Raw genomic sequence first — 11618 nt, forward strand, 5'->3', positions numbered from 1 at the left:
CTCACAGTATATATCAACTAGAAATTCATTTATTCCCCTTATAAATAGATGCATCTAATGATTAGCGACATATCTTATCTAAAGATGTATGGCAATGACCACCCAATATTTTTATAATAGACATATGTGTACACATTATAATATTTGTATATTAGAAGAATATAAAGTTGATTTAACAGTTAAGCGACTGAATTAAAAAATAGAATAATAAAAAATCAAGAATACGATTTTCACTTTTAATATAATTTTAATAATTACTAACATAATATTTACATATTTTATTGATTATAATTATTTGAGCACATTATTTCACCACATATAAAATTATATATATATATATATATATAATTTAATTAATCTAAAAATACATATTATTTAATTCTTTTTCTTTTTTAATAAATAAATTATATTCACATACTAAAACTATAGAAATTACATCGATCGAAAATATTATAATTTAAAATTATTAAAATTAAAAAAAAATAAATTTACGAACAAACTCACAATACTGAAGTTAATAATATAAAATGATAAAATGTCTACAAATTTAATAGTCTACAAATATGAAAATTTTGGAGTGTGAATATTATGATTATGATGTCAATATCATTGATTGAATTTGCACTATAATGTCAATATTGAAATTAATTTGTCAATCTAAATTATAGAACATTACACTATAAAAAAACCAAAACATAATAATAAAACAACGAAATACACAATGTCATATTAAAACAGTGAAATCTCAAAAATATAAAAAAAAGCTTAATATGTAAAAATAACTTATTTAAATAAAAAAAATTAAACAGTAATTTAAAAGAATGCTTTCAAATAAAAAATTAGTCAATAAATAATCTCTCTTTAATGAAATAAAGAAATCAATTAAATGAGAAGAGAGGAGGATAACATAGAGTAGACTAGGTCTTTTTGTACTTTAATTGTTTTCTCTTAACTTCTACATTTTTTTCAAGTATATGTGTGCAACCACACAAGACTTCCTCCTCAAGCTCTGCCAACATAAATGGTACTATTAGTATTTTATGAAGAAAAAAATAAATAACTCTAACTCAGAAATGCATCTATCCCCTTGATCTTTTATTTTGTTAGGCAATATGTTCAACCTATACTCCACTAGATTTTATAGGTAGTAATGTAGTATGAATAGTTTTTCTAAAATAAATTACTAGAATCCCTTACCCTTATCCGGCTATCTTCTCTTTTAAAATATCTAGAAAGTGTTAGGTTGTTTACAAAAAATACTTTTTATGAATCAAATAAAAAACATGGTTTTGAAAGTGATGTGTTTAATTCTTTCGATGTAAGTTTAAAAATTGTTTTTGATATGATATATTCAACTAAAAAATTTTACTTTTTATTTTGCAATATATGTTTTTAAAATACATATTAATTAGACCATATTTTTTTATAGGATTAAAAATATAAATTTAATCTCTCTATTTTGTTAATTCATAAATTTACTTATTTCTTTCTGAATTCAAATTTTGTTTTACAATTTTCAATTTATTTATTTATTTTTCTACTATGAATTTGAATTTTCGCAATGCGACAAATAAATTCTTATAAATTGAGTGAGGATATACAAATGAACTTAAACTAAACATGATCATCAAATTTAGTAGTTTTTGCCACAACAAAATTAACTTAAATTTTGATAACATGAGATCGATTGAAAATCCTTGTACATTTAATGATCATTAGATAATGGATAATAATGAAAAGTCAAACCCTTATCAGAAACCAGCTATGCAGCAAAACAATACGAAAACAATGAAGACGACAATCAAAGAAACAGCATCACGTGCTCTCTCTCTCCTATGCTTCCTCTCTCTCCTCTCCTTAATCATAGACATGAATCTCTCAAACCTCTCCTTCATCTCCCCAACTTCATCAACTTTCTTCCTCTCCCCAAACTCCATCGCCTTTTGTAAAATCACAACCCCTTCTTTTCCATTCACATACCCCCCTTCCCTATCCTCCATTACTAAATTCACCTCCCTCACGTGCAATTCACTCCCAACTTTTCCACCGCACGTGACCTTTATTAAACACTGCACCGTCTCCGTCGAACGTTGCATCTCCCCCGCCATCGTCACCGCGAATAAAATCTCCACGTCTCTGGTTAGCCAGTGCCGTCGGACTAAAACCGGTCTCCGGCTAGAAACGTTCGCCGCGCGTTTTCGGATCGGGTCGATTAAGATCCAGCTTAAACATAAGTTATCTTCTAAATTTCTCATGAACTCTTCTTCTTTTCTAACGAACTTCACCGGCGTCTGAATCAACTCTCCCGGTTCCACCATTTCGATCCATAACGCGGAGGAGAGGAACCAATTCTTCTTCGTTTCGGTTCGCCGGACTCTCGAAAACACCGGCTTCCCTTTGTATAATATGTCAACGGCGGAAATGAGTTCCGGCGGAGGAGGAAGCGACGGAAGATTTGAACGGAAAGTGAAATGGTGAAGGGCGGGAAATGCGTCGGAGTAAATTGAACGGTGGAGGTTGGGGAAAGTGGATATGACGTGGCATACGGTGGGGTCCATTAAAGAAGGCCACGTGGAGGTGCAAATGTTTTGCCAGAGATGTTTGTCTGTGCAGAGGTGACGGAGGTTAGAGCAAGTGGAGGCGGCGGTGGTTAGCGAAGTGGCGTCGAGGCGTGTGAGGATGTGTGTATTGATGATGTCATGGTGCATCGTGATGATGCTTGATGATGATGATGAAGACATCATGCTTTTGATTTTTGTATCTGGTGGCGATGAAGTAACATCCATGACCATATGATATATGATTTGTATGTTGTTAATTTTCCTTTTCTGAGTACCAGTACTAGAGATGAGAAGGGATGAAAATATATATGAAATATTTTTAGTTCCTATAGATATAATAAGTGTTATTTGGATAGGTATAAAAAATTAATTTTAAGAAATGATCGGTTGTGTCGTATGGGCCTGTGGAGTCTAGTTAAAGTTGGAATAATGTTTAGTCAAGTCAATATTGGTTGACAAGTTTTGAACGCATAGGTAAAACTCTACATAAATAAATTTCTTTTTTTGGCAGATACTACCTCTCCAATATGCACTTTTTTTAGTCCTGGTAAATTTTATATAATTATATATTATATGACGAATAAAAATTAATTTACATGAACCAATATAAAAGAGTGAAGATCAAAAAACATAAAAAAATATTTGTGAAAACTAAAATCAAATAAATTTTTTAAAGGAACTTAAGAAAAATACATAGTTACAATCATCAATCATATATTTAAACTCAATAATACATTTAAACTAATTTTTTTTATATAATTATATATTAGAAATATGTCACCCTTTTCATATTATATGATTGTATGTATCTTAAAAATAATTATTGATATTAATTTTTGATGTAGAATTTGTATATTAAAATTAAAATATTTTTATACATTAAAAAATGTTATAATAATTTTAAAGTTTAATAATTATACACTATGTAGCGTTCAATAAAAATTTATCGATAGTATTTAATATGTATATTTATTTAATAACTATTTTTTTGACAAGATTTCATAATCAACTTTTAAAAATAATTTTTTCATATTTTATTTTTATTAAACATCATAGTAAAATTTACAATCACGGTATATATATATATATATATATAAAAACATATATATTTTAAATTGATGTTTTTTATAATTTTAATTTTAATTATAAAAATAATTTATTTAATTGTTAAAATTAAATATAATAAAAAATTTAATTTGATTAAGTCTAATAAATATCATCATAATATTTATGTTAATAAATTAAAAAAATAATTAATTATAATATTTATATTACTATCACACTACCATAGCACTTGTCGTTCAAACTTTAAATATGGGGATTTGTTTCCCAGTAGCTTTTTTTTCTTCAGGTAGTGTTGAGATTTTCTGTTGACCGTTTCTTATAGCCATCGCCTACTGTTTATCCGCTATTCAATATTCTTTCAGAAATTGACGGTAAGGAAAGACATCAGAATGGCTGCCGCTATAATGGCTGACTTTTATACTTTTATATTTGCATAGCTCAAATTTTAATATACCTATTTAAAATTTCATTGTTTTAATATTGTATTATTAATATATTATATCTATAAAATTATTATTTTATTTTTTTTCTCTAAAATGGTTAAATAGGTGTTTGGATGTAAATTAAAAAAAATTCTGACTTTTATAGATGATTCACTGTACAAATCAAAAATAGTATAAAATATTTTTACAAATAAAATGAAATCTAGTTATTATTATTATTATTATTATTATTATTATTATTATTATTATTATTATTATTATGTTTTTTTGTTGATAAGTTGGGTTCTATGTTGAGGATATGTTTGTGGGATTTGGTAGTGATAATTCAGTAAATTGAGTGAATTACTAACTGATATTATAATAATTTATGATTAATTATATATATATATATATATAATATATAATTAATAATTTATATTATTTATTTTAAATATTAAATTAAATTATTCACTTTAAAGAAATCACATTTATGTTTAAGAGATATTCCTCTCACATCTCTAATGTGAGATAGGTGATTCTAATCATTACTTATTTTATAAGTTTTTTATTATAAAGAAGTAAAATTCCTTTGGGGTGAGGAAGTGTTATCAAAGGAAAAGGTTTAGGAGAATATTACTTAATGCAGTTGCAAAATAGGTTGTGAAGATCAGACATAGAAAGGGTTGTACTTAATTGGATTAATCTTAATGCTACTATCTTTGTTTTTAAATATAAAACTTTATAAATAAAATCAGAAAAATTAAAAAAGTCAATAGAAATATTAAATTTATTAACAATTAATATTGTTTTTATATTTTTATCATCAATAGAGAAAATTAATAAATATTCATATTATATTGTTTATTGTTTTCGTAGAAGAAATTATATATTAATTAAGAGTTAGATAATAAAAATACTAATTATTATACTATCAAACTAAAAATGTTGAATTATTATTAAATAATTGCAAAAGTGACTTGACCACTACATACACGTCCGCAAAGCAGCCGGCTGCAAGTCCAGCTTGACCTAGAATAGGTATGTGCATATTGCCGTGAGAAATTGTTCAAACCATATATTAAGAATTGCAAAGAATTTTTCATGCCATTAAGGTTTTTGTCAAGGCAAATCAAGGACTTTGGATCAACAAGGTTACTTTAATTGAAAAAATTAAAAATTAATAGTAGTTATTAAGAATGTAAACGAGTCGAGTCCAACCAAATATTCAAAGTTTGAGTTTAACATGCTATAAAATGAATGACTGAGTTTGACTCATTTATTTAAATTAGTTAAAAGATTGGGGTTGTCTTATTATAAATTAATAAAGTTTCTATGAAATATATGAAAAGAACAAGAAAATAGAAATGGAAAAGATGAGAGTAAGTATTATTCTCTCAGTGTCAATTTTACAATGTCACATTGATTATATTTATAAGACACAAATTTTATAATTTACAAGAATAGAAATTGCTTAATATAATTATTCATAAAGTCATTTAATTAATTTTGAGAATTAAATACGTTTTATCGAAAGTGGAAAGCAAATTAACATCTAATACAATGTATAATATTTATTAGACTCCCTAGACATCCTTTGAAAATATGCTTAACTAAAATCTTACTAAGTAAAATCCAATGAGAAAATACTCTAGTGAAGGAAAACCTTACTAAGAAAAATCATCAGAACAAAATCACGATGAAAGAAAAAAGAATGCAGAGTATATTTATTTATTTTCTTCGTGTAGACAATAATCTTTAAAATGATGAAAATTAATCTTTTGTTGTAGTTATTGAGAAACTTTACTCGACGATGACTTTGTAATGATATATCAGATATTATTACATAAATGACTTTGTTGATGTTTGTACCACCATTTGGTTGAAGATCACGAGCGATTACATATTTGATATTTGTTAGAGTTTTCATATTAACAAAAATATTTTATGAAAACAATGTATTTGACTTCACATAGTATGAAAGAAGATTTGTGTTTTTTAAGACAATCTAAAATAAGATTTTATTCAGATTTATAATTGAAGAAATTTTTTGACCAACTTAAAAAGAAAATATGATCAAGATTTGAAGAAGATATGATCAAGATTTGAAGAAGATATGATCAAGATTTATCTACACTCTACAAAAAAATGATCTAACACTTATTTTTTAATGTCTTCACTAATTATCACTAAAAAGAAAATGACATATACCTACTGTCACTAACCGTAGGTAAAGGATTTAAAAAAACAAATTCATCTCACCCTTATTTCTTTTTCGTTTAACTTCTCATTTCCCCAAATCATTATGCTTTTCATTTTTACCCAAATTAAAATCTCTTCTACTTCTACCGTTGTTTCACTCCTATCATAGAATCCCAAGCTAATCCCAATCAAACCCTAATCAAGCAATAGAACCCGAGCCATGTCGATTAGAAAATTACAGTGAGCTTGCATGCGGTAGTATGAGCAGTGGAGCTCACGAAGCTGCACTTGATTCGTGGATAGTGTAATCATCGGAAGCGGAAGTGATCACATCAGCGTGACGAGGGTTCCAAACGGAGGAATAGATACAATAAGCGTGTTCTTTGAAAGTGCGAACAGAAGTGAGACGATCGAGAGTTCATAACTTGACGATGTCATCCCATGATCCGGAGAGGAAAGAGTCACAACAAACGGGGTTGAGCGGTGGCGACGGCCATGCAGTTTTCTTAAAATGGACTGAACTTGACGGAGTAACCGTTGAATGGGGTTTTGAAAACCAACATCATTTTGAGAATCGGAGTTTGGTTAGGTGAAAAAGTGAGTGTTAGGTTAAAAAGTGAGTGTTAGGTGTTTGATGTTATGCGCCTGATGTTGGTTCTCTTTGATTCGTCATATGTTTGTCAATAAGGGGTTTAAGGATTGATATATAGTGGCAACTATGCAATGCAAGATTGAAGATTACCAGCTAGTTCAGATGTCATAGAAAAATATGTATATGTTTCTCAAGTATGCTACCCTTTTTATCTTTTTATAATAACTTTGCTTCAACGTGATCAACTCGGGAACAAAGCCACTTGCAGCATATTTATTTACAAAGGACGATAAGTTCAAGGAACAATTTGTAAAGAAAGTTTATGCTGGTGGTTTGCTTATTAATGACACTGCCTTACATGTAATCTCTTGTTTTATTTTTAAAACTTTTGTATGAATGCATTAAGTACATATATCCTTGTCATGCAATGGTGTTAATCTTATCTGTTTTTTCCTTTTCCTTTTCCTTGTGCAGCTTGTGGTTTATACTTTGCCATTTGGGGAAGTTGGAGACAGTGGAATGGGTGCATACCATGAAATTTGGTTATATTCACATCAAGTTCTATGGATCCAAAGTTCATCTCTAGCCCTTCCTTTGTTCCATTACTAAGAAAGTTAGGTATGTCATGAATAATGAATGTATGTAGTAGGATTTTAAATAGCGGTGACATTACAATTTTTTGATATTATAAAGAGTCGTGGTCAAATGTAGCTGATGTGACTTCAATTTTTATGTTGCAGATTAAGACGCGATTGCAAACATTTATTTAAAACTTTATAGTATTAGTATACTTCTAAATTTCTAATGAGAAGAACAATTATTGAGAAGTTTGCAAGTTATATTAGACAATAATAATTAAAGTTGTTCAAAATTCCAAATAATATTTTAATTTGTGTCTTGTGGTGTATATGATCTTGATGAGCAGTATTAAAACAGTTGATTTGAAAGGCCTTACAAATCAACAAAAATTAGCATTTTGGATCAACTTGTACAATGCTTGTATCATGCATGTATGGTAGAAATTTATTTTATAAATCTCAATTTTGATAGTTCAATCTTATAGGACACTGATCAGCAATGTATTATATGTTTAATGTATGTATTTTTTATTTCAGGGATTCATCCAATATGGAGTGCCATCCACCCCATAAAAGCTAACAACATTGATGAACAAGGTACTCTACAAATCTTGATATAGATGTTACCTTTTCTGTTTGTAGAAAATCTTGACTCTGCCTTAATAGAGTGACAAGTGCCTTTGAATGTTCCATTGATTTGCTATTGTGTAGGCAACCCTCAAATTGAATGAGTGGATAGCATTCTTGAGATACATGACTTGAATTTACTTACATGCATATGATGGAATGAGAGTTTACTGATTGCCTGCATATGTTATCTGGTGGGATAGATTGCAGAACTTCAATTTAGAGGATAACGAATTTGGGCAGCTGCAATGGGAAGTTGGGAAAATCAGGTTATACTTATAGACACATTCATGTACATAAATTTAGAAAAATCAATTTCATTTGAAAGAATATGCATAAAGTTTATCTCTTGATATTGCTTGCTCTATATTGAACTTTTAATGACTAGTGTTTTAATTTTACTTCTTTTCAGTGCTTCTTTTCTTAGAATTTTATTAACAGTGTTAGAACTCCACTCTTTCTTCTTAATGTTGCTTATGATTCATAGCAGGTAAATTGTCTAACTTTATCATAAATCATATAATATGATATATGGTAGTATTGATCATTAAATTATTTGTACTAAAACAGTCACATTTTCAATTGTAATCAGATCCAATCTAGTTTAGCTCATCCATCAACAGATCCCCATGGATAATGTTCTATCCCTGATCTATAGTTTAACTTTTATTAATATTTTAGAAAATTTCAATCAGAATTCCAAGGGTACTACTTATTTCCATGTCTTACTCTTGTGTAGCTAGTAGTATCCATATTCATATTCATATTCTATCAATCAATTTTACTATATTATTTCCACATCCTGCAGATGTGCAATTTTGGTGGTAAGCCATGGGGATCCCTTGCAAATCTTGCAAACAATTTTGCTTGATGCTAATAAACACAAGGGTCCCTCTTATGATGACTTAGCTTCAAGTTTAGAGGCAGTTCAGGTGACACCGATCTTGTCCCAGCACCACCAATACGCAATACAAACTGGAGAGCTCAGGGGAGTCATTTAAGGTCTAGCATAGAGCCAACTTACTGTTTTGGTTGGATTTGAATCCTATATTCCATTATTTACTTTTTATATTCATAACCAAAACTTTTTGGAGTATTTATCAAATATTTTGTTTAGGCAGAGGATTATTGTTCTTTATGAAATTAGTTTGCAGTTTATCATAATAAATGTTAAGAAATTCATTCTATCTTCTGTTGAAAGTTTATCGAATCTTCTAGAGTAAAATAACTATTTATTATATGTTTTAATAGAATTAGTAAAATTAGATTATATTTTACCGTATGTTTCAATGACATTAAGTTAATAAAAATAAATTAGAAATTTAAATTTAATTTACTGGTATTAATAATTTAGAATTACAATTAGTAGAGAGATAAAATAAAATAAATTGAATTTAATAAACAATAATAAGTTTTAGTGACAGACAATACCGTAGGAATAAATCAATTCTTTATTTATATTTATCTTATTTTTAGTGACATAAAATATTGTAGGAATAGATCAATTCCTTATTTATATTTATCTAGTTTTTACTGACAGTCATTATTGTAGGCAGAACTCAAAACAGGGAGTGACAATCTTCAAAGTGTTGCAAGACACCCTCTTAAAGTTGACATTGGATTTGTGTGTCACTCAAAGAATTATTTACCTTTACCTACAGTTGTTAACATTTAGTGACAAACTGTGTGTGTCACGATAAGTCAATTTTTTTGTAGTGAGAATAAGATTTGATCAATAATTATCTATTAGAAGAAATGAATTATTTACAAGAAGATTTGATAAAGATTTATCTCAATAATATAAGAATTAATTACTAGAAGATTTGATCAAGGTTTATCTACAAAAAGATATGAATTATTTACAAGAAGATTTAATCAAGATTTATCACAAGAAGATACATTTATTATTTGCGAATATATGATTCAAATTTTGACAAAGGACAAACTACTGAATTGTACTTAGTCATATTCCTACTTGTGAAAGTTCAAGAACCGGTCCAACATTAAGTTCTCGCCCAGATCAAAACAAGCAATAGAAAGGAAGTTTCATTTGATGAATTTGCAAAAGAAATCTTAACAAAATACGGACAATATTAATTTGAAGAATTTACAAACTCAATCTGAACAAAATACGAACGTAATCAATATGAAGAATTTACAAGCTCAATATGATCAAAATACGAACATAATCAATCTAGAAGAACTGCTCATATTGGATTCCTAAATAAAGAATTGGCTAAAGAACATATTATCAAAAAATATTTTGTTCAAAATTATTTTAAAATAAGATCATTGTTGACCAAACTAGGAATGAAGATACAATTAAAAATTAAACAATGACTAAATTGAAACCCAAATTTTATCTATAAATATATACTCAGGGCTGAAGAAGAAGATAATTGAAAATCATAAAAGAGTAGAATAACTCATAAGCTCAAATATCCAAATTCATCTTAGAGTTCAAAGAGAGAAAAACTTGTTTAAGTTAAAAATATTTTCTAAGTGTTTGTTTTTATTAGAGTGTGAGAATTATTATTTTTATCAGTTTTGTTAAAAGAAAACGCATAAAGTTACAATCTTTTGTATTCAACCTGATAGTGGTTTAGTTCTTTCTTCAATCTGGGGTTGTTAGGAGATTACTTGACTTGTATGGCCAAGGTTGTAAGTTCCTCAAAAGTGCTGGGTTGTCAAGCTGTTTGGGAAGACTGACTTGGAGGATCAGGTGTTTTGTAATTCAAGGTATTTAAATTAGTAGATTAAAGCCTTCTGAAAGAGAAGATTGAATGTAGCCAAATTAGTGGTGAACCAAGATAAATCTATATGTCCAATTATTTATGATTTCATTATTTGTTGCCTCTGAACTCAATTGCTTCTTATCTAAGTAATATCAATGCTCTTGAAAAACATGTCAAACTTAATATATCATTACAGACTTCAAGTATAAAAACCTTTTGCATTGTAAAACAAGTTTAATTATGTATTTATCCATTTCTTCTTTCTATTTGGGCAATCATCATTTTTTCTATTATCTTTAATAGATTTTGGTTCATGATCCTAATTATGATTTATCGCTAGCATTATATTATATGCAGAAAAATATTATCAACGTTGACTTTCTTATAGTTCCATCGTAGTCCATTTATGACATAAATCATTGATATCTTTTTATTTTATAAATTTCACACACCTAATTAGTTTCTTCTAGAACTAAAAAATCAATTATGTTTGAGTACTCTTTTGAAATTTTCATATCCTCACTTGAGCCACCTTTTATTTGCTCATTTTCTTGTTTGAGGGTTTCTATCTTTGAAATCGACCGATCTCCCATGTTGCAAGTGCGGTTGAAACTCATTTACAATATTATATTGTCCAACATGAACATCTATTTTGATAAGAGTGTTAACAAATGATATTTGTATTGCTTCACTTTGCAAATGAATTAAGTTTCGAACTTGTAGTTTACATTGCTTTATATGATGATTAATATAAGATGATAATTTATTTCAACTAATTCATTTGAACTTTTAGTTCACATTTTCAGGTGTTTAATATCTCCCTCTAAGAATGATAAAAT

The 11618-nt window shown here is 28.1% G+C and overlaps 1 protein-coding gene and 1 long non-coding RNA gene across 14 annotated transcripts; one reads left to right on the forward strand and one right to left on the reverse strand.

The window, feature by feature from the left end:
- Window positions 1–1547: 1547 nt before the first annotated feature.
- LOC101499715 (probable F-box protein At2g36090) lies at window positions 1548–2952 on the reverse strand. Its single transcript, XM_004506145.4, has one exon. The coding sequence runs from the start codon at window positions 2790–2792 to the stop codon at window positions 1752–1754; it is 1041 nt and encodes a 346-aa protein (XP_004506202.1). The 5' UTR covers window positions 2793–2952; the 3' UTR covers window positions 1548–1751.
- A 3396-nt stretch (window positions 2953–6348) lies between these two features.
- Window positions 6349–9237, forward strand: LOC101499510 (uncharacterized). 13 transcript variants are annotated; one of them, XR_012163513.1, is made up of 6 exons: window positions 6354–7199; window positions 7314–7457; window positions 7955–8014; window positions 8248–8313; window positions 8457–8534; window positions 8853–9230. It is a non-coding gene; the product is annotated as an uncharacterized lncRNA (long non-coding RNA). The 13 variants fall into 13 exon arrangements; XR_012163510.1 differs by having other exon boundaries at window positions 6349–7199; window positions 7955–8313; window positions 8853–9234; XR_003473397.2 differs by lacking the exons at window positions 8248–8313; window positions 8457–8534 and adding an exon at window positions 7765–7849 and having other exon boundaries at window positions 6356–7199; window positions 8853–9228.
- Window positions 9238–11618: the final 2381 nt, after the last annotated feature.

This window comes from Cicer arietinum, chromosome 6 (assembly GCF_000331145.2).
Source record: "Cicer arietinum cultivar CDC Frontier isolate Library 1 chromosome 6, Cicar.CDCFrontier_v2.0, whole genome shotgun sequence".
NCBI lineage: Eukaryota > Viridiplantae > Streptophyta > Magnoliopsida > Fabales > Fabaceae > Cicer > Cicer arietinum.

What these genes read in the sequence shown, in the direction of transcription:
- LOC101499715 (XM_004506145.4), bottom strand. Translation starts at nt 2,792, where the DNA reads ATGGTCATGGATGTTACTTCATCGCCACCAGATACAAAAATCAAAAGC.